At 38.9% G+C, this 22,768-nt stretch overlaps 2 protein-coding genes and 1 long non-coding RNA gene across 3 annotated transcripts in view; 1 reads left to right on the top strand and 2 right to left on the bottom strand.

Annotated features, from left to right (window-relative positions):
* The window catches only part of LOC111264625 (corticotropin-releasing hormone receptor 1), a 56,858-nt gene extending 51,842 nt beyond the window's left edge, over positions 1 to 5,016 (top strand). The window contains exons 9-10 of the mRNA XM_022840684.2: positions 1,289 to 1,330; positions 3,857 to 5,016. Coding sequence (XP_022696419.2) covers positions 1,289 to 1,330; positions 3,857 to 4,363 — 549 coding nt within the window. The 3' untranslated portion in view covers positions 4,364 to 5,016. The remainder of the gene's footprint in view (positions 1 to 1,288; positions 1,331 to 3,856) is intronic.
* On the bottom strand, positions 1,432 to 3,983 carry LOC147752923 (uncharacterized). Its single transcript, XR_015312747.1, has 3 exons — positions 3,849 to 3,983; positions 2,903 to 3,184; positions 1,432 to 1,673 (listed from the first exon to the last, which is right to left on the bottom strand). It is a non-coding gene; the product is annotated as an uncharacterized LOC147752923 (long non-coding RNA).
* Positions 5,017 to 17,167: 12,151 nt separating the features above from the next.
* Positions 17,168 to 19,656, bottom strand: LOC111264609 (uncharacterized). Its single transcript, XM_022840661.2, has one exon. The coding sequence runs from the start codon at positions 18,402 to 18,404 to the stop codon at positions 17,544 to 17,546; it is 861 nt and encodes a 286-aa protein (XP_022696396.1). The 5' UTR covers positions 18,405 to 19,656; the 3' UTR covers positions 17,168 to 17,543.
* Between the last annotated feature and the right edge of the window lie 3,112 nt (positions 19,657 to 22,768).

Below are 22,768 nucleotides of genomic sequence, written 5' to 3' on the forward strand. Positions count from 1 at the left end.
ATAACCTCTTCGATGGACATTTTCCGCAATAGTTAGCTATAACGAAGTGTTGCTATTATATTATTCCAGTTAAGTTATTAAGCCAGTTAAGTTTTTCACTTAACATTTATTCCAAAAACTTCTTAGAACCACGTCGATATACAGTTCCAATTCATTTTTACATGTATAAACCAATACCATCCAACAGATTTTCGTTATTTTTACTTAAAAATATAATTATTTAAAATATAACAGCATGTATCGCGTTTCAACCTAGTTCATCGAGGCACAGCGATTGGCGTTAGGAAAAACACTCCTCACATTAAATAGTTTTCACTTTTTAAGTGGCTCCTTCGAGTTAAAAACCCAAATTTAATTATGGAAATATATAGAGTATTTCGCTTCTGTTTGTCGAAGGTCATTGATCAGAGCAAAACTATACTTCTTACATACAGCTCCATGTAAAAAATGTTCGTTTAATAGCTAATACATATTATTCCTTTTTTTTTTTTTGTTAACGTTTGCTCTAGCCATTAGACCATCTATCGCATTTTTATTTGAATTATCAAAATCGATCGATTAATTCGAAGAATTAACGCCAAATAAATGGTAGATTACAAATGCTTCTGTGTGGGACAAATGCCTTCGATACTTCCGTGTCTATTTGAGAAAAAATTTGGTGAAAAATTAATTTGATCAAAGTATTCTCTGCGTTAATCCTTCTAATCTTTTAATTGACATTTATTCGAAATGTATTAAAAACTCCCTCAAAAGAAATTCTCAGACCGTTATCGCTTGTGAGGACAGGTACCACATTCAAATTTTTGTTTTTTTCGCGCCAGAGTATCCTTTTCAAGTATAAAAATACAATTTGAATTTTCTCTCATATCATCGAGATCTAGTGATTGGTTTTTTTTATAGGGATTGACCTCTATATAAACATTCAGCTGACAGTTTGTTAGCAGAACATTTTAAAGATAAGGATTTAGAGATTGCCTAATTCTATAATTTAAAGATGTGATGAGCAATATTATCAAACATTTTTTGAGTATCGAATCAGAAATTTATACTGACATTGCTACCATTTCCAGTTCATATTAGCCTTTCACCTACGAATAATTGGTAATTAATTTAATACAAGTAATTGGTTTATTGATAAATAGATCTAGATGGACAGATAGCTTAGATACATAGATTGGTTGACTGATAGTGTTCATCGATACCGCAGATCTCCTGTGGGGTATTATACTACTTTATTTTCAATGAATGTAAAGAATGTTAATGTGTAATTTCTTTTTTTGGCTTGCAGGGAATATTTGTTGCGGTGATCTACTGCTTTATGAACGTTGAGGTAAGCACTCAACTAATAACATTTCCATCTACTTACAATGTCCATTATGACAACTATGCAGTTACAAATATTAGATCGGCATAAAAAAGGCTCTATAGATAATACATATTTTATCATTCGGAGACATTTCTGGGTTTGTCCTCTCCAACAGGATGACTAACCCAAGCAGACAAGGGTCCGCCCGGCGCTAAGACAACATTAATGTATGCAGCCACTTCTAGAAATACTTATGTCCCAGGTCATCCTGGCGTTCCGGAACACGCATTTGATTACCACGAGTGACTTTTACAGCACTGAATAAGCTCCGCAGTTGTTGCGCACCTGTCGTACCGCTACGACAGCACTGAAATCGGAATTTTTTCCAACCATTAAAAACCTTTTTACTACATGCATGGCAATTTTATTAAGCACAATGACACTTCGCAAGGACCAAGGATCAAGGATTATAAAAAGCAAGTGTTCTGTACCCATAGTTTCCGTTAATGACGACCTTTGTGTGAGAAGACCCAGCGTAGTTTCTCGTTAACCATATACCCAGCCCTTTCCCAGGATATTCCTATAGCGAATACGAATTTGCAGGTATAAATTCGTTTATGTGACGGAACAATCACTTGCGCAGCGGTTTGCGTGGGATTCAATAAGGGTTAGGTCATCTAGGGTCTTGCGCCAGACAGACACGACCTCAATACGTTCAATGATTTCATGACTTCCTTATGTTTCGAGTTCTTCCCCGTGTGAATATGATTATCTGCTATTAGAGCACACCAATAACTTCTGGCTAGATACCAATCAAGGCACATAAATGACGAAAAAAAGGCGACAAAAAAATACTAGTCCATTTATTGGAGAAAGCTTTCTGGTAGACTTAGCGGACCCCCTGCCTTCGCTGAATAGGCAGCGTGGTCGAAAGGGGGCAGACAAATTTCCGGTCTACTTTAGTGGTTAGTTCGCCAGTTGAGGCGCAAGCGTATGGCATGATAGCGGGTCATGCGATTACAAGCCGAAAAAAGGTTTTTTCTACACATGAGAAAATCGTTTGCGTTGAATAACTAGTTTTTGTCTGTTTTTTTTTCACCTTACCTTTACTCTTGTTTCACGATGAAAGCGTTTTACGACTAAGATGCTAAACCGTAAAGCTTTTGTAGCATGTTAAATTTGTTGTTGTTGTTGGCCTGGACATGCGCTATTATTATTATAATTATCTACAATGTGATATATGCAACTTGCACCCCATTGTGGTTTCATCGGTAACTTCTCTAACTTATTACAATGGCCAACGATATAGTTTTTGGTTCATCTTTGTCTATTACAGCAGCATCGTATCCATGCGCATGATCCACTTGTTATTCATACCTACATCAATCTACAAGCACACAATTATTAACTATTACGCCTTGAGGCCACATCGCTGCGCCTATGCGACACCTTTACTGAGATCAGTAGAGCCTAATGCTACCGTTTAACTTAAGGCAATACTCAAAGATGGGAATTTCATATGCCCCCGTTTCTACTCATTGAGACGAAGGGCCTGCCTGATGTTTGTCCCTACGTCAACGAGGACCCCTTTTTTACCTCCTCATAATAAGTCTGTGGCTGATTATCGACGCCGACATCAAACGAACCGGCGTGCTGATCGAACGGTGAAGACAGTTTTTTTTGGCAGCATCTAACTGTTGTCGGAATATCATTTCTACGTGAGTACAAAAGACAGAACACGATGTCAACGACGGTGCCTTTCGTCGGTTAGTATTATTAAAGCGAATTGTTTGACGTCAGTAGGTCGAGCCACAGCAGGCCGAGCTGTTGATTTATATTTTAGAGTCTAATTGATGGAGAGCCCGACACATCTCGTGACTGGAATAATGAAATTAAACGAATTCAAATGATCAAATAGTTTATTGTATGTCAATTAAGAGTTAAGAGCAAAGGGATGAGCGTTTGAGTCCTATTCTATATGGTACGTGTGTTTATCGTAAAAACAGTACTAAAAGTTTCGTTGCTTTGTTCACCTGTGCTTTTGACTTGCCCGATAATTTGGCGGTCAAAGTGACATGTTTGTAAACAATTTTCCCACGCTAATAAGGATTGACAATTTACCGAGAAAGAGAACTGATTTCGAAGGGGATTCTCTTGACAACGATTGAGAAATTGCGATACATCTAATTCTAAAACTTTCATGTTCCAAGCTGAAAAAGACATGGATTTGCTTTTAATTTTTTTTACTGAATTTTTTCCGGAAAAGTATTGATAGATAGTTGCCAAAACACAATTACGTTTTCGCACGACTTGTTTACCTGTCCAGTCAAGTAGTGTAGATAATAACCCACACTCTACTATCGTTTACCTGCACGTGCCTCTGTTATCGTCTTCGCCCCACTTTAGTTATTGATAAGTACGTTGAAATGTATGCGTGTGTAGAGCACGCCGCCTTTACTGACGTCCATACATCCATTGGTTGCTACGCTAGCTATTTTTTACGCATTTTTCTTATATCTAATTTGCAAGCATTGTTACTTACCGCTCCAGGTGCAAACATGCATACGCAATGCATATCTGCGTGCAGCGATCCGGCGAAATCCGAATCGGCGTTCTTTAGTATCGCATCGTTTTAGTCGTGGCATAAACATCTCTCAACGGAACAGGCTGCCTCTACAATGTCGACGGAGAAATCAGGGTATGAACGGCGGTAAGCCGGTGATTGTCGTCATGCAGAAAGCAATCAATAAAAAAATTGCCAGCAAAGAATGTGACGTCTCAGCGACATACGTCGACGTAATCTCATTGAGTTCTCATCAGAAGACCTCGGCGAACGCTACAACCGTTAGTGCCACAGTTGCGTTAAGACAATTTAGCAGCAATAGCAGTAAAGACTGTAGGACCGTGATTCGAGAAGTAGAGAATAGCGGCTCAGGACACGTTGTCCTTAACGATGGCAGTGACCTAACCAGCAGACGAAGTGCTCAAGATTACGTTGTTGTCGCCGAAGTAGATAATAATCGCCAACGTCACCAATCAGCTCTGCAAATTGTATAACTAAATTCGAAGATAACTCGGTGCAACCAATGTAGGGCAACGTTGGTAGACGTCCGTAAATAAGTAAATCGTCGCAAATAGCGGACATTTTTTTCCCGTAACACTAGTCGCTTTTCGAAATGGAAATATTGTTTATTCAGAATTTCGAAAATTAAACTTACAGGCAGAGAGCTATTTGCAACACTTTATACCGCCACGGTAGTTGTATACAGTTGATTATGGCTGAACATATTTACTTATTTATTTAGCAAGCGACACGAAATTTACAAGAAGAGCAGATAAATAAGGGCAACGAAATTCCTCTATTCGTTAGTTGCAATGGCACGAGTGTTATTGCTGTAGCTTCTTTGTTCTGTATAGAACATATACGTGTACACGATTAACGCGTGTAGGAACCTAAAAGGATCTCGTGCGATGGCATGTACCTATTTGCATCTACCGTTTCGGCCCATCCAACGGACGGAACTTCTGCTAAAAGTCGACAAATAGGTTTCATCTGCATAATAGTGTTTATAGGAAAGGCGATTTCTATGTAGATCACAATGGAGTGTATATACCTAAGTATATATATCTATATAGTGTTGAAAATGATGTAAAAAAGACAATTTCCAGAAAGTTAATAAACGAATACGCATCTTTATTCTTCAAAATAAGCATGTTATCGTTGATTATTAAATCCTCATATGTAACTTGTAAATGACTGTACTGCCCTAGTCAGTTCAGCCAAATTGGCTGCGCTATATTTTCCCATACAGATGAGTTCAAAGCTAGTTTCAATGCAAAAACGTTTCATGGAATATCTTGCATGAACTTTAGCGTTTTTGCATGGAAGCTACATCTTTCAGCCAATATCTTTTAAAGTAAAGCTACGTCTTGAGGGTGATACTATCATGTAGTTGAACCACTGCCGTCGCGAAACTATCGCAATATGTAAGATTATTGCTAGTTAGCCATTGAGATTGATACCTCAAAGTACAGATGAAGCTTGACCTTCGTTGATTTTCGGACAGAAACCTCGAAAAATACATTTCAAAGGTAGATATTCTACTTTGATGCAAAAGAACCGAAGTACAAAAGGGTAGATATTACCCGATTAGCGTAACTTAATCTTACAATTAGCGATTTATATCTTATTATAGTTTTAGCTAACGTGGCTTTGGTGTGTGCAATATAACTTGAATCTGAAAAACAACAGTTCCGAAACATTCAGTTGACCCTGACACTCCACTATTAATATCGCAAAAATTACCATTTTGAAGCGTTTCTTTAGAAACATTTAGTAATTGCGTTTGTGATACACCACAGTTATAGGAGATTTCAGGAGACTATCTAAATATGCCCTAGCTCCTTCTAAATAAGAAATAATACGATTTATTAACTAAATTTAAAGACGTGTTGCGTTTCTAACTGGATCTGATTGAGGTACGATTTGTTAAGCAGGGGTGCTGACTTATGCTCGCTGTTGCAGTACCCGGAGATCAGTACGTGAAGAAAAAGCGTAGCAATAACGAACTGTTCTTCATTTTGAACACTCTGGGCCTTATATGTCCTTGTCTAAAAATGAACCACACTGACACGTCGAGTTTTTCCATCTTAAAATAGGACACCCTTTAGCGGCGAGGCCATCTCTTGCGCTCTGCTCCAATATCAAGCATTGTTAATGGCTTAGAGGGGAAAACGTTCGCTATGGCTGTTCCTTAGTATTGTTCGAAGTAGTAAATGGATTGAACATTATGGGACGTACGCTTGCAGCGATAGTGATAGATAGATCCATACATATAAAATGCAGATTTCTAAATATATAATATTATGAATATGAAAGGACTTAAACGACTGGGATCGAGTTAACAGTTTTTGCAAGGTTAGGAAAATATACAACACGAAAATAATGCGAGAATAGTCATTCTACATTGGTCCTGCGCTGTTTTCTTAAGTTATTATCATCATCATCACTGCCGTTACAACTACAGCGGAGAAGCTTTAGTTGTAAAGCAGAGAATGGGAAGGGAAGTACGAAATCTTCCGCACACTCTTTATCACAATCCAAATGAACGCAGGCTTCAACTGATGCGGCAAAAACACAGTAGAATCGTCATTAATTTTTTTTTTTTTTTTTTTTTTTTTTTTTAGTACCTACAGTAGACCTAGTTTGTTTTACTGGTAAGGGACCATGTTCAGAAAAATCTTGCCGAGATCCAAGCCTTGCAACATCTGTTAAAATCTACCGTTCAACAGCCAGTAACCAGAGAAGGGTCTTGTAGAAACAACGTACAGATGTGGAAGGACTGTATTAAAGAAAATAGCAGACACGTTGAATTGCATTTAGCAAAACGAGGTCGTCACAATACCGAATCAGTCCTGGCAGAACAATCACACACTTCAATACAATGATCTATGAAGCACCTATAAAAAAGGGGGGGAGAAGATTAATGAATAATGCTTTGATATCTTCATATGCTGTTGTGGGACAGAGGCGGCAGATCTTTCCGTTTTGTCCAGCTTTGTGTCGTTTCTTTGTTTTAGGTTGAAACAGATGTGCGTATAAGCATATGCTAGCAGAACAGTTTGTTGCAATATTAGAATTATTGCTATGAATTTTTCGTATAACAAATTTTTATCCTTATGCCTGATGATCAAATCCACCTCCAAAGATTACATGGATATTAATGCTTCCTGAAAAGTTTACAAAGTACGTTCGTCAAGAAAGCAGTCCAACGGTAATCACTAAATAAATAAAAGTAGTGAAGTCATAGTTTAAGCTATAGGCTAATTTAAGCCGATTTAAAAATTTCTTTAAAAAAAACTTAATGTAATGAAGGTTAACCTTCGCAAAGTTCACAGATAGTAATTTTTCGTTACGTTAAAAATATTTCTGGATGATTTTTTGCTTAGGATTTCCAAATATACTCTCAAGTACCTCAAATAAAGGAAGTTAATTTTGTGACTTGTTTACAGTAGGTGAATTCCCAAACACTGAACTTCAGTTTAGGTTCAGTAAGTTCAATAAGCGTTCGTAGAATCCGCTAACTTCGGCAGTAGCTGGCTCCTGTTCCTAGCTAAACACCGTACTTTAAAAGCATTAAGAACTTTCATAAAGCTTTTAATGTACGGTGTTCTTTTTTTTTTATACTTTTATAACAGTACCATTCAGTCCGTAAAGGCTTGAATGTGTTCTTGCGGATCCATTGTTTAGAAGTCCAGGTACCGCTTCACTTGTTTAAATTTGGCGGGCATTTACAAAAAATAGGCAAATAACTTAGTCCAGGCTATATTGTAGAATATAGGTCGGCTGCATGCATGGTGCAAAGCTCAGCATGGTGCTAGATCATATAAGTAGTGTCTGTGTGAACAAGTTTGCCAAAACTCGAACAAGTTTAGCCAAACTGTTTGACGTAACTTCTACAGTCCAAATTCTACAATGCATCTTTGCCTAAAACTGATCTTGAAGGTAGTCCAACAACGACTTCCAAGAGCTGCGGCGTTCACTACATGTTCTGCCTTAGCAGAAGACACACCACAGAAGGCGCGTGCGCTTAAATCGTTAATTTTTTCATTTCAAACGAGGGCGGATAAAACTTGCGACTTCACGTTCCAGCCAGCTGAACGTTGATGTGTCTGTATGTAGCTGAATGCACGAAAACGCACCGAATGCTTAGTAACTACGTTGCGCTTCATCCTCTAAGTCGCCTAATTAATACTTTACCAGAAACTTGATAACGACACGGCGTAACCGCCAACATGCGACGACACCAGTATTCGACTGTTTGCCGAAGCTATATGAGAAGGAACCGCCTTCTTTCGTCGTAGGCTGACGGCAGATCTACTGCTTTTAGTAAGCGGCTTATAAGTACTAAAAGGTATATGTTATGTTAGATAGCCGTATGTCATTATTATAATCCCCTACAAACGCTGGCGTTAGGGAAGAACGCACAACTGGATATGATATGTGCTTATTTCTATTAATACTAGCCTCAGCCAGGCTGCGGCTGCCGTGCTCAAGCTAATTCGCATACAATAAATAACAAATGGCAAAACTGACTAATAGCACCTGAATGAAGGGTCACTATAAAGACAGAAAGTAAACAAGCAGAGGCTTCTGATCGATGCATCGTGCTTGCGAATAATATCACTAGACCCACCAAAGGCAAAATCATCTACCTTCAAACTATTACGACTCACAAAAGGATTTCGATCCAAAGCGTACTCTCAACCTCTCAGCTTTATGAACGAAATCAGCTCGAACCTGAACTGTGGTATATTATTACGGGGGTCGTCCAGGAAAGAGAGGAAAGAGACGATATAACTGGGCCCCTTTCAGCTATGACGACTAATAGCTAAGAATACTCGACTAATTGACAGGTTTTAACTTTGCTATGCAGGTTCCTGCGATTTCTGCTAGAAGACACCATGGCAAGTTTCACCTGATACAGATACAATTCGAAACTTATTGTAAGCACTTATTGCTTTTCGGTCTACCTGAGAAAATGCTCTGAGACTTTTAACTGCTATATCTCAGTTGTTCGTAAAAGTCACCCAAGCTATTTCTTCTATATTAAATAGCCCAGCCTGATAATAGCGTACCCGCCGTTACGGAAACGCTATGTTCTTAACTGACGATAAAATTGTGCCCTATCACGACGTCATCCACCGGGCCCTAAGAAAACCCTTACTAAGTACCAGCTTCAGCGGCATCAACTTTTGGCGAGGCAACAGCTGTCAAGGAATGGCAGATTTCAAGATAAAAAGGCGGACGGAATTTCGTTTATCAAATAGATTTTCTTTCTCGTTTGTAAAACAATCGGCCATAATCATCGGAACCAAATAATGTCACAGTCCTCTATCGGCCTTTCTACTTAACGCCGTTTTTCTAGAAAGTTTGTGACTAACGTCATGCGTCGGGTCCGCATTTATATATAGAAACGACTTTTTAATATGCAAATGGGATGACAACTGACCTGATATAGCTTAGTAATTTGTTCACGTTTGCAATAAACGTGTAAATAAAGTAACGTATATTTTTTATGCATATATAATTTTTCTGTAGAAATAAATCTATTATTTATAGGTATAGTATAGCTGAGTCATAAATCATTTCTTACATTAAGGTAAATATCCATCTGACTTATCATAACCTGTAAAAGGAAAAAGCTAGTAGAAGCTGTATAGAAGAAAGAGTACGCTTTGATACCCCGGGTAGAGGGCCTGCGCTTCGAAATACCGACCGACAGCCATTAGGCCGTATAGGCGTCGTTCTTACTGTTTGAGGATTTTGGTCGGTCGAACTCAGAAAGAAGGCCAACAAAATATCATCTATATTTTTAATACCATCGTTATTCTCAATCATTCTTCATAGATGGGTCGATAGGTTGTAATCAAATCTATTTTTGTCAGGACTAAAATTCGTCCGTCCGATTATATCTTTATAATGTCATGGCACATACGTATCGGTTAAGTAAACTCTGTGATAGAAAACAGCAAGCTTTTTTACTGGTTATTGTTGAGTTTCAGTTTGTTCAAGCACGAAGACTGCCGACCCATATGAATACATGAGTGTGCTGGCGTTTACGGTGAAGGGGTATTGTGCCTCACTCTGGTGCAAGTTACTACGAAAAACTTTTCGCTCTTGAATCCACGTATTATCAGCCTATATACCAATATATGATCTAACTTATCCATAGTGCTTTTCTGTATAATGAGTTATTTTTTCAAAGCGCGATGTTAAGACATTTGTGGTTAACGTTTTCTCAAATGCTCACAGCTTCCTATGATCAACTGTGGAAATTAATTCTAGCCATTAATTAAAATATTTTTTGTGCTTCAACGTGCTTGTCGTAAGTACATATTGTGTTGGTTCTCTTCATCTAATGTTATTATTGTAACTTGATTATTTAAATAATCTTTATCAAAAAAAATCTATGAGAATAACTATTTGTTCATGGAATCGATCATGTGGTAAAAAAGCAAAGGATTAAATGAAATAAAATAAAGTCGGCTTACAAGCAAACGTTTTATTTATGACATAAACATTATTTACATTAAGAGATACTGATAGTCTTGAAATAGCTGCCAAAAGAAATATCCTAGTTTACGCTCACTGTCATTTGAAATTTGACATAACCTTCATTTGAATTCCTGCAGAACACAGGGAAAAAGTTTGCACTTAAGATGTTCATGGAGCAGACGATGCGGTGTTAAAATAGATGAAGACCTTTTATCTGAAATTCTCTACAGACGAATGTAGCAGCGATTTGCTCATGATGCACTGTATGTATTTTTTTTGTACAGTCCAAATGAAATCGATAAAATGCCCGCTTATTAGTGGCTAAAGGCCGACCCATCACCAGAGTTGTGACGCCTGACTTACTTGTCCGTCTGCTATCCATAGGACAAATTTTAAAACATTTTAATTTACGCCTTTAATTCTTAAGCGCTTCGAAGTAAATGACTTTCGGCCATTTTTCGTTTTTTTTTTTTTGAAAATTGAAATATAGTACCAAAGAACAGTATAGCCTGGGTTACGAGCAAAAAATCGTTCACAAGCAATGCCAATACTAAAGAAAAGCGATTGGAGACCCGTCAACTATTGGCACTACAAGTTTCGCGATACGAGAGAGCTTTCAATCTGAGGGACCTCTAATACAGAGCACGGACGAAAAGATGAGAAACAAAGTCGCTCATGCTGAAGGATGCTTGAGTCATCCTCACGAGACTCGTAAAAGGGTTAGATATTTTACAAGGGGTATATCGGACCATATACTTCCGAAGGAAATTTAGAGACTAAAAAGTTCTCAGCACGCATTGTGCTCCAAGGTCCTGATACCGGACATTTACTCGTCTAACGGTCTACGGAGATCCTTAACTCACCCAAGCAAGCGGCAAATTTGTTATAGTGCTTCATTGTAACTGGCAAGACGTGGGTCAAAACTGGGTTATTTTTAAAACAAAAGTAGAATCTTCTGAATATAACTTTAGAGGCGAGCCCAGACCGAAACAAATATAACGCCTCTCCCGCCCTTTACGTATCTGCCGCAGAAAGACTACAAAAATGTTTATTGGCCTCTCTTCTTGCTGTCGCATCTCTGCTTACTTATCTCAGGCGTACTAATTAGTTTTCAGGCGTAATCCGCGTTTCTCGGGACATACATTACTACTTTCCGTTATATGCAGTAAACGCCATCAACGGCACATGTGAGGCTCAAAGCCGCAGACCGAGTCTGATCCTCGTCTCTGTGAACGAGAGATTCGGAGGTGATAAAATTGGTAGAAGGGTAAAATACCATTAAAATTTGTCTTGATGTTTGCATTTGCTAAACGGCTAAGAGGCGTTTTCGTTACCCATCGTCTTTCGATATCGACCGAAACAGATAAAGCGAATGGCACAATACTCGTCGTGCTCGTAGGAAGCGATGTTTAAACGGATGTTCAGATCTGTTTGTTACTATTATAATATCGGCCTATTCACTATAGTTTATAGAAAATATTATCTGTGTATATGCATCACACATGCACAGCATCGATCTGCTTCTAGCCATGAACATTTATTATGGACCATGAATCTACTTGTTCGATTCGGCGCATCATCTGCACGAACGAAACGTACATTCTCAAATACATATATATATATATATTTATAGTTAAACGGGGACAAACCTTGTTAGGCAGACCAACCAGGGCGCTCTCACTAACTATTCTTGGAACAAAAAAACCTATCGTTTGTAAAACAAAATCGTCATAGTAGAAAAGGAGGTACCGTCTTAGTATTTTGAACCAAAGTAAGCTAAACCAAGAACTGAAATGAGGGTCAAACACTTAATTTTTATTGCGTAAAGACAGAATACCCTAAAAATAATTGCTGACTGGTGTGGAACCCGAATCGAACCTGTAATCGCAATGAATGGTGACTACAGTAGATAAGTATGACCTCCAAGAATGAAACCTCTAACACATTCGGAAAATTTGAATATTTGTTGAAATTTGAAATATTTGTTTTAATTTAGGTGTAGTCGTAAAAGGCATAAGAAAAAATCCACACACATATATATATATATATATATATGTGTGTGCTTGGATGACTAGTACCCGAGTCTACACATATATTAACATTCATTGGAGGGCAAGAGTATAATGTGGTGTTAATGTTTTGGTACGTCTATACTTTTTGTATACGATCTGAGACCTTTTGGTATCAATATTTGAAGTGGATTTGTCATTTTGTCATATTATACAAAGAGAATACGGCTCCTTAAATAATAGAGGATTGGGGTTTCTTATTATCACTACTTGTTGGAACGTGACCGTTAATGTAAGAGATGTTGGCGTCAGCCTACGTAAACATTCAATCCACGCAACTGCATGTTAAGAACTACTAGGCGCAATGGCACGATTGTCGCTGGAACAGATATCAAGAGCACTTGCTTTGAACAATGCAGTCCTTTGGCTGAACACGATTTTTGGCAATATAAAATTTCCGCTACACAGCATCACGTAAAATGCTGCATTCTGTCCATAATATGGCCATCTAAGCTCTCTGAGTGTGTACATATAGGCAAAGGCTGACAGAGATCTATAGCGCTTCTAAATAAAGGCTTTATCCACACATTTTAGCGGGTAGCACTTCCGTCAGTAAAAAAATTATTTTAAAATCTTTCATACCATTGAAGTTTTTGTGGATCAGATACAATGGAAATACCCCGTGCTTTTCCTAACACAAACGGTGGGCTTTCGTCAGCCAGAGCTTTCCAGACATTATTTAACTGATTATAATCTTTCTCAAACATAACATTAGGTTTTTATATAGTCAAAGCCAGTGGATTCATTTTAGATGCGTACTAGACTAGCTAGAATGTTTTCATCAGAGGCAAATAATGAAAACAGCACGGATATACGAATTTAGCCAATATGTATATACATACATGTATCCTGAGGTTAGACGCTGACCATGACATGTGTTCTAGCTTGCAATTGTAATTAAATTAATAACATATTGATAAATGGTTAAACCGACTAAGTGCATTTGTGCTGTTTTTAACCTAACTGTGAATCTTTGAACCTCGTGTAATACTATGCAACGATAACACTTCAATAACGATTTGGCCAAGTTAAACATGAAATTGCCAAAAAAATCTTTGAATTCAGTGGCCTGAGAGTATTTACTGCATGTGGTGGTGGTTCTCGTTTAATTTACAAGAGATTACATCGATTTATCTTGAATCCCTAGTCAGTCGCATTGGACGAGCTGGTCAACAGCGCGACGCGACTTAAGCCGCGCTGACCCCTCTGTTTCCTATCGTGAGGAACCGTTGCTCATAGTATAAAGTTGAATTTGGAACTCGCCTATTGACGTCGAGTATGCGTACTTTTTCCTTTAAGTTACTTTAACCATTCGACCTCACCGCCTCGCGTCAAAGTTATCGAGAAATGTACGCGGTTCACCATATGCATAGTACTTCATCTGTTCACACCGGTTATGCAATATGCGTCGTAGTAGCCGCACTAGCTAGAAGCGACTAATCTAGAACAAATTATAAATCTATCGTTGTTTCAGCGCTGCTAAACTCGAACGCCTCACATTTGCAGTTTGCCTCAGTTCTACGTTGATTCAGATCTATCCAACCGTGTCTTTAAACTAGTCCCTCATCCCATCCACTACCGCTTGGATAACTTACTGGCTAACTTGAGAAAAGAGTTTTTTTTTAACTACATTGCTGTATATATATATATATATATATATATATATAATTTCTGCCGCACCGAACTAGCTCAATGTCAGGCGTTCAGCTTTTGAAAATCCCGACGCGCGACTAGGTCTGTACCAGATGTTTTTGTCAAGTATTAGATTCCAGCTTTGCTAGTGGGTACTCGGTGACTTTTAAATCAGATCAAGTCATTGATGGTTAGGTACAAAATGGCCATCTAATTGGGAAGAACTTCAAAATGTCACCAACAACAAGTAAATAGATGTATTTACGTAAATTTGTCTTTATTACAAATTTTATACTTTAGGTACAACCTTCATAAGATTGGCTTTTTTTTTTGGTTTTCTTTCACTTGTTTCCTTCATCCAGTTGTTGGTTGCTTGTTCACGTACATCTGGGCCCATCTCTGAAATATTTGCCCATTGCTGGTGAATTGTCGCACCCCCATAGAGAGGAGTCGAGTGAAGTTTTGTCACATTCGAGATACCCCACCCCTCCATCCTTGAATACCAACCGTTGACTAGAGTGAATCACATGATTAGCTGAGTGGAAAGATAGATCATCTTGCTGAAACAACTTATCTTACAAAGCTTTTTCACCGATTTGAGGTACAAGAAAGCCGATATTCTTAGGCAATATTAAAGCAATAATAACAAGATAAAGCCACAGATACTATCAAATGTTGACAGTTGAGATTGTGTGTTTTTCCGCTACGCACAACATTCAATCTGTATTCATCTGATCAGGCCATGATTAGAATTGGCTCAAATGAATTGAGACGATTATCTAGACTTTGTTTAAAGTTTATTTTTACCTTTTTTGTCATTTGGGAAAACCGCTTCATCATCTTATTGTACTGTACACGTTGAGCGTACTTAATGAGCGGAAGGTGCCAGTGCATATAGTTCCCTCGATGTTAAATGTAGTAATTCTACGGGTAAGCGTGCTACAGCCAGCAGGAAGCAAGGACCTTCCTCTGGCCCACTGCTAAGTCCTGTTCGGTCAAAAATAAAGGCCTTCCGCGGTAGACCAGGCTAGAGCATATGCTTTCAGGGTCGAGTGATTTTAGATTCTTGTGATTCTTCGCTTTTAACTCGTATCTATTAACTCACAAAGGTTACACGGGATACTGACCGGGTTCAAATCGTTTTAGTATTGTAGAAATACATGTTAGTCTTTAGAATCTCTTTACTTGTTGTAAAACTTAAGTTAGAAAAAAAACTTTTTAAAGCAAACAAAGTTGAGCGGAGTATCTAAATCTGCAGTAATACAGTATCTAAAACGAAAACATTTGGCGTTACCCCGTCTGGAAATCAACGGCTCACCAAAGTAATCCTTTACTACGTTGTTAATTACGTGAAGGGGTAGATAACACTGTTGAAAGCACTTATCTTGCAAACTTTTTCAACGATTTGGGATACAAGAAAGCCCGAGATCATTTCCTCGTCGTGAACAGACCTTCCAGTTTCATCAAGAAGAAAAAAAGCCCAGTTATACCTCCGGCGTATATATGCCACATTAGGCAAAGGTTTTATGCGGTATCAACTTTTACCATGGCTAGTCTGCGGGTCCTTCGTATTCTAGGGCCAGATGTATGTTGAAAAGAAGCGGCTAAAAACAGTCTGAAGTCAATAGTTGCCATTAAACAAGCACACCTTATTATTGCATTCAAATAAGATTTCAAATGCGTAAACCTAGTAATTAAGAAAAATTTATGTAATTATATCCAGCCATTTTTTGATATCATTTGGACACTGCTTCCGACTAGATGGCCATCCTGATATTTATTTCTAGCCTTATGTGCCTATTTTACTAATGTGTGTAAATTAATTTCTTGCGTGATTTCGGCCGAATTCTTTGAGATCCTTTATATTCAAGGTAATCCAAACGCCAGTCTGCAGGTAAAAAAAATATGTTAATGTTCATGTAATAATGGTAAGTACCTACCAATCTACTTTTCACACTGCACAACGAGATTTAGGTCATTCCTTGCTCAGACAAATCTTTTTTATTTTAACTTCACGCAGCGCGAGGCTTATTCGATACGGTACTATTCATTAAACCTTGGTGTTTCTAGCTGGTAATGAAAGGCCATCCGACATTCAAGAATGTCCTCCGGGACTGCGTTATCATTACTCCAATTGACTCCTCTGCATTGACCACTTTTGTTGAATTTAGACTTCCTGTCAAGGCACTACACCACATGGCCACTGCGCAACTCATGCGGTCTAGTCTTCTTTTTTTTTTTTTTTTTTGTTCTTCCGAGTCATTGCTTGTACTCCTTTAGGCGCATAATCCTTTCTAATTATCGTTATTCACGGTTCCACTTTGTTTGCAAGATGGGCATCTTTGAGACTATGTCCTGGTAGATGTAGGCATATGCCTGATTTTTTCTGGCTCCTGGCAGTGCATCACATCTTGTAGCCATGTGCTCTACTTTGTCTCTCCAGCCTGATGCACACAGCGCGCAGGTATCGAGATCCGCCTTCTCGGTTTTTACCATATATGCCAAAAACTATCCATGTCCTGTAAGCATCTGAGACAGACGATAGACGATACGACACCTCACCATACGGCGTTTATATCGTAGACCAAGATCGAGTAATAATACTGATATATGTAAGATAATAATCTCCCTTCTCGTCTACCCTCCCTTAATCCTTCTCACGTGATTCGCCGTATAGTGATTCAAACCTCACTTCTATTTCTCTAGTATAAACTTCCTCGCTGTAACGTCCAGTACGTGCTCTAGCTTCCTTTAAGAGCGGTTGCTCAACAGGAACTCGACGGGAGCATTCTGGCGAGCCCTATTACCGTTCCTCACGTGCGACCATTATAAGCTCCCAGCTCATCGTATTGAAGTATCTTTAATGTCCAACAAAGTAAGGAGAGCGTTACAGTGTCTTCGTCTTCTTTTTTTTTTAGCTGAATTGGCAAGGGGTTGTTTGCTTCCTGTCTCAATCCGCCGGGTGGCGGCGGTAATGCTCTTTTGAATTTGTTTATGAAGATTTTCTATGGTAGATCCCACGTAGATCTTCTTCCGCTTCCGGGCAAACGGGTCTGTCGGTCTAAGATTCTTCCAGATAAACTAATAAAAACAAAGAGTGCATACAGTTTCAGCTTTTATTATTATTGTCTCATTAAATCATTGTCATTGTATAATTATTGTGTGAATAAAGAAAGTTATTTATTACTGATTCGTTTCGTAAATTGAGATACTATGGCTGATAGAGCAGCTAAAATACACAGTGGCACACTCTGTGTCGGCAGAGCATCTTTTAACAATAAAATTGTTCAATTGAATGTTCAGGTTATACAAGAAGGATGACGCCATACACACTGTGACATTAAATCTTGGCAGTGAAGCTTGTATTGTTTTCCTCTATGGAGAGTATTCCAGCTGTGTGCACCGGATCACGTCATGATTAAAACTGACTCAGACGAGTCCAACCATGAAGATTATCACATTGAAACGATTGCCCAGTCTATGCTTGGAGTTCGTTTCTAGTTTCTTTATCCGTACTGACGTCTGGTAGAACAGTCTCGTCACTCTCCGCTAGATTGTTTCTAGATTTTTTGGCGAGAAAGTCCATCTCACATTGGACGAGACTTTGATGTACAATATTAATAGCCTGCATCTGCTGGTCGGCAGGCATCGCTCGTATTCTCCTGCCCAAATCTATACCGAACAGCTTAACAAGGTTATCAACGTAGCTGTCCTCGGAGCTGTCGGTAGACGAACAGATCTTTCGTTTTTGTTGAGGGCGTGGCAAGTTTTCCCTGTTCTCCTTGACCTCATCGAATCCCGTAGTCGCAACGAATGTCGGTGATACGATGGAACGTAGTTGAGCTGCGTCGGAGAAGACAATGACTTCAGGACGTGGCGAAGAGCCGCTCGTATTGGGGGACAGCGAAAGCCCATCGAGCGATACTGAAGATGGCGGTGAAGGGGTGCTCTCAGCGAGAGTTATGCTATCCTGCGTATGGGGCGCTGGAACAGGACCAACTTGCGCTTCATAGTTCTCGAACAGCATTTCATTGAGAGTGTCATACAGTTTCCATTTGTGATCATAATGGGTGCCTAATGCTATCGAGACATTGACCTTGTTAAGCGTTCGCTTATATCGATCACGAATGCTGGTCCACTTTTTCATGACGTCTCGACCGGACAGACCAAAATAGCTTCCAATTTGGTTCCAAGATTCAGTTTTAGCTTCATTGTTACGGTAGTGCACATGTCGTCTATTGTACAAACACGGGTTGTCTTTCACCAGCTTAACTAGATCTTCACTCTGAAAAGCCGCCATTATTTTGCAGCGAAGTATGCGCCCGTACCTGTCACTCATGCGCAGTAACACCGACGGATGAAGTAAAAGTTGTCTGCAGGATAGCACAGTTATATACGCAGTCACTGATCGAGGGCATTCCCCTCGCCCCCGTAGATGAACCGGTGCAACCTCGACAAAGAGAAGGGGGTAACACGTCGGGTCTGCTCTCTGATTTGCTCGGTGAGCAGGACGCTCCAGTTCACCTGCCTCGCTCGATGCTAAATGTAACAGTACAAGTGGAGCCACGATTGCGCTGCGCCCTCTAGCAGAAAACAAAGATATTTCTCCAAATAGTCGGCAATTGCCGCTCTGTTAAGCGTCAACGTTCTGCGTAACACATCAAAGTAGAGGATATACTTGCAAAGTCGAGTGTTTTTACATCTTCATTAATTTTTTTTTTACTATTAACAGTCTGTTAATTCACCAAACGTTCTTACTGGGTTTAGACAATCCTTGTATTGTGAGGATAAACGTTGTATTTGAGAATTTTTTTTTACTATTTAGTTAGAAAAAAAGCGTTCCTTACATTTCAGTAAAGAGTTTGCTCTCATTTCAAGTTGCCCAAAATCTACGTGTAAGACAAAAGGTCGAAACGAACTAATGCACAAACAAAATGCTTCTTTAAACGGTTGTTAAAATGGCAAAAGTTGTTGGATAGGGTACAATGTCTTCGAAAACATCACCAACATCACCCAGTCATTCGTTGCACCACTATCGTTAAGTCAGCTTTGTAGTTTCACGTTTGGCCTACAAATTCGCGTCTCTTACGCTTCCGTACAAATACTGTAGAATATCACATCAATAAACACAAGACTTAAGTAGCCGTTTTACGACAATAGATTTAAATTATCCATTTAGACATATGCTCTCAAAAATGGTTGTGGACTTCATCTTAAGAACAGTAGCAAGCAGATAGGTGTTGATACAAAATAAATGTTTATAGAACATTTCGGCATATCTCTAAATTAATACGGTTTATATTTGGATGATAAGTAGTAACTGTCCGTTTATGTAGTAAAGTCTACATACGATGCAGTGCAATTCTGTCAACTTGCGATTTCAACTTTATTTACAATGTTCGGTGTAACTTTTGTCAACTTTAAACACATTTGTAGTGGGGTAAGCATATTTGCAATAGAACCGATTCTGCACTGACGCTTCACTAATCCAATAACAACAGCAACACCTCTGTCTTTTTGTTTACGCTCTAGAGCTAGTAGGTAGGTTCTTAAATAGACATTCGTCTTTCAGCCGCTTCCTGATATGCGCTCAATCCGAAAGCGTAGAATTTTTTTGTGTACGTACGTCGACGTACTGCATACTACAACAGTACGCGTTTATCCTTGTGATGTTCATCGAATCGTTGACGCGGTCAAGCACGTAACGTGAGTCCTACGTGTCAGATCAACGCACGCATGCAAAGGTGGCCGGTTGAATTCAAACTCTATCCACGTATAGGCCGCCGTTGGGCCACGTGTATCGCCGCGACCTTCTAAAAGCCTATATTTTATCCTATCGGGTTCGTTACTTATCTGTTTTTAATGTCAGACGGCAACAACAATAATGTTTCAGCCGTAAATTCAAATTTTCTTCACATTAAATCTAAATAGATGGAACATTTTTTGTAAACCTCCTTAAACATATCTATGCGATTTCTATTAGGATTTTTATTCAGATAAACGGATATGTAGTATTCATTAGATCACTACCTGAAGTTGATTTAAAGTCACTGTTGCTGGTTGTCTTCCCTGCTCCCATGTGCGGAGAGGAAGGGTATATTGTTCTGCGCCTGATGGGTGCAGGTCGTTGTGATTCGTAAGGATCATTTTTACCATGCCTAATAGATATTACAGTCCTGAACTAATTATACTTCCGTTAAGTATTTACACAACAACACAGTTCGAATGCAATAACAACATATCGCCATTATAGATTAGGTTTTAATAGTCATCTCTCGAGTGCTTTACTCTGGTTTTGGTGATTCAAGAGCCTTGCCAACGTTAGGGCTCTCTATATCAAATTAAGAGGAATCAAAGGCTGCGGTGTCACATCTCAAGGCCTAGTTTGCAACTACAAACCCATTGGTACTACTATTACGAAATCAAAATAGATCATACGTTATGAACATTTACAACACTGAACAGCAGTTCAAGGTCGAAGGCTGCGCAGGCCGTTAGACATCGATGCACGTTCTGACGTAAACACTGAAAACGCTAGCTAAATTTTCAACAATTCAGCTAATGACTTTCATGTAAATGTATCCAATTAGCGTTGCGTAATTACGTAAGCTCTACTAGCTTTAAGGCGACGCTTACTAAGACATTTTACGGAGCTAGACAACTGAACTCTACTATTGCGTAACATGCAGATGGACGATTTCGACCTGACCAAAGCTAGGGGTCGCTGGTTAAAGCTTTGCCAACGACATACACGACACGACGCGACGAGCCTTGCCTTATATTGTTGTTCCTACAGTTTGTTGTGCAAAAATTTCACTGATTTTAGATACTTAGTATAGATGCCATAATAGGCGTATAGCGGCTGACCTGTTTTTAGTATTACTGGGATATGATATTCACCCGATTTAGCAGCGAAAGCGTGAGTATAGTTCTAGTCGAACTAAAAAATCTCTGTTCTCATTTTGCGGTGGTTGTCTACAAAATATTGCCTGATTATAAACAATCTATCAAAATAAAAAGCCCAGAAAGAAAAATCCTTGAAGATAGTTGCTTATACTTGAGATAAGCTAGATAAACCCGGGGATAGTCTTATGGATGGCTTTGATCCCATAGATTTAAAAAAAAAACGTTTCAATACGAAGTTGTAATCGTGTATTGCATAGTGGATCGGACAAAAAACACTGACTCGTTCTATATCAGTCTCGGCATATCGATCGTTTTGCCGTGCATTATCTTAATGCACCGTTATGTTACTCACAAGATTGTTGCGGTTTATTCAATTTAGCTTTCCTAGGTATTTAAGAATCCACCTAGAAATAGGTAGCGGTGGACGCTTTGTTGAGGCGTTATTAAGCAGAGCAGTCGTACCTATCTTTCACACACGAAAAAACACGTTTTCATCACAATATCACGATATAATGAGGAGTATTCATACTTAACGGAACGGTACCAATGACGTTTAATTTATCAGGTGCTTTTAACGCCATACCGGAATAAAAATTCTGTATTAATAATGGCCCAACAAATATAACGATTTTGTTTTTTCATCCAAGTAAATATTTTCGCAGGCGACACGAAGCGCGAACATGTGTCAGGACATTATAAACTACCAGACATGCCTTTATGAAAATATCGTGCTTGAATAGATTTTTCTAACTGTTGATCTATTTGCCAATTTCCATTGTTGTTAGGACTGGTCATCTTACAGACAGTCGAAGAACCTGCATCTAAACAATTTGGTTTTGCTATACTTTATTGAAATTATGGCCGATTTAATTGACCATCGGGAATGTTGCAACAGAATAAGCTTGTTGAGCATTTAGGATGCGCACCCAGCATGTATCGAAACACTTTTCAGGAAACTTCGACACCGCTTCGCGAAGTTGGGGGTCTAGCCCCAGTGTGCTAACGAGCAGCATACACAGATGGTTGTTAAACCACTTAGCTTGCTCCCACACCCTAGTGAATTAGAGGGGTGCAAATTTTCGCTAAAATTCGTTTGAACTTTAGAATGATTTCTAAGAAGCCTAATTTCAACGGTTTACCAATATTTTAGCGCAATCTGCTGGGTCCTTTTTACCCAAAGTCTGTTGAACATGATGTAGTATTTGTCTTAAAATTGGATCTTTCTCAACAAAGCAATTGAAGATGTATTTGTATCTAAACAGATTGTTTTTGAACTTTTGTAGACATTGAGCCCTTATTCCTGTCCCCTGACGTCTAGAAAATGCTGGTAACGTTGAAGCAGAAAAGATGATCTAATATTTTTTATATTATTCCACCCGATGAGTTAATTTTCTTATTAAAAGTATTAGGAAACTAGTTAGTGGCTTCTAAGTAACCTTTCAAACCTTCTCTCGCAACCGATCCCTTTCATGCTTTGTAATGATGCCGATTTATTTAGGCTCATTCCTAGCTTCACGATTTTCATTGTCTTAGCTTCAAAAAATTGCTTTTAGCCTTTGTGTGATCCTTCGGCATATACTATAGACACTCACTCTTGTGGCGTTCCTGAGTTTACTAGAGAAACATACAGATGTAGAGTTGCAGGTAACACACAGCTTGTAAAATCTTCGTAAGCATTATAGGACCTTGTGAGAGGGACTGTTTCACGTGGTGTCCCACATTAAGGACATTGTGGCCTTGGACACTTTTGAGGCGTCAAATTTTCTGATTGTAAAATTTTAGAGCTAACCGAGACTC

The sequence above is a fragment of the Varroa jacobsoni genome, unplaced genomic scaffold (assembly GCF_002532875.2).
Source record: "Varroa jacobsoni isolate VJ856 unplaced genomic scaffold, vjacob_1.0 scaffold_881, whole genome shotgun sequence".
In the NCBI taxonomy this organism is placed as follows: domain Eukaryota; kingdom Metazoa; phylum Arthropoda; class Arachnida; order Mesostigmata; family Varroidae; genus Varroa; species Varroa jacobsoni.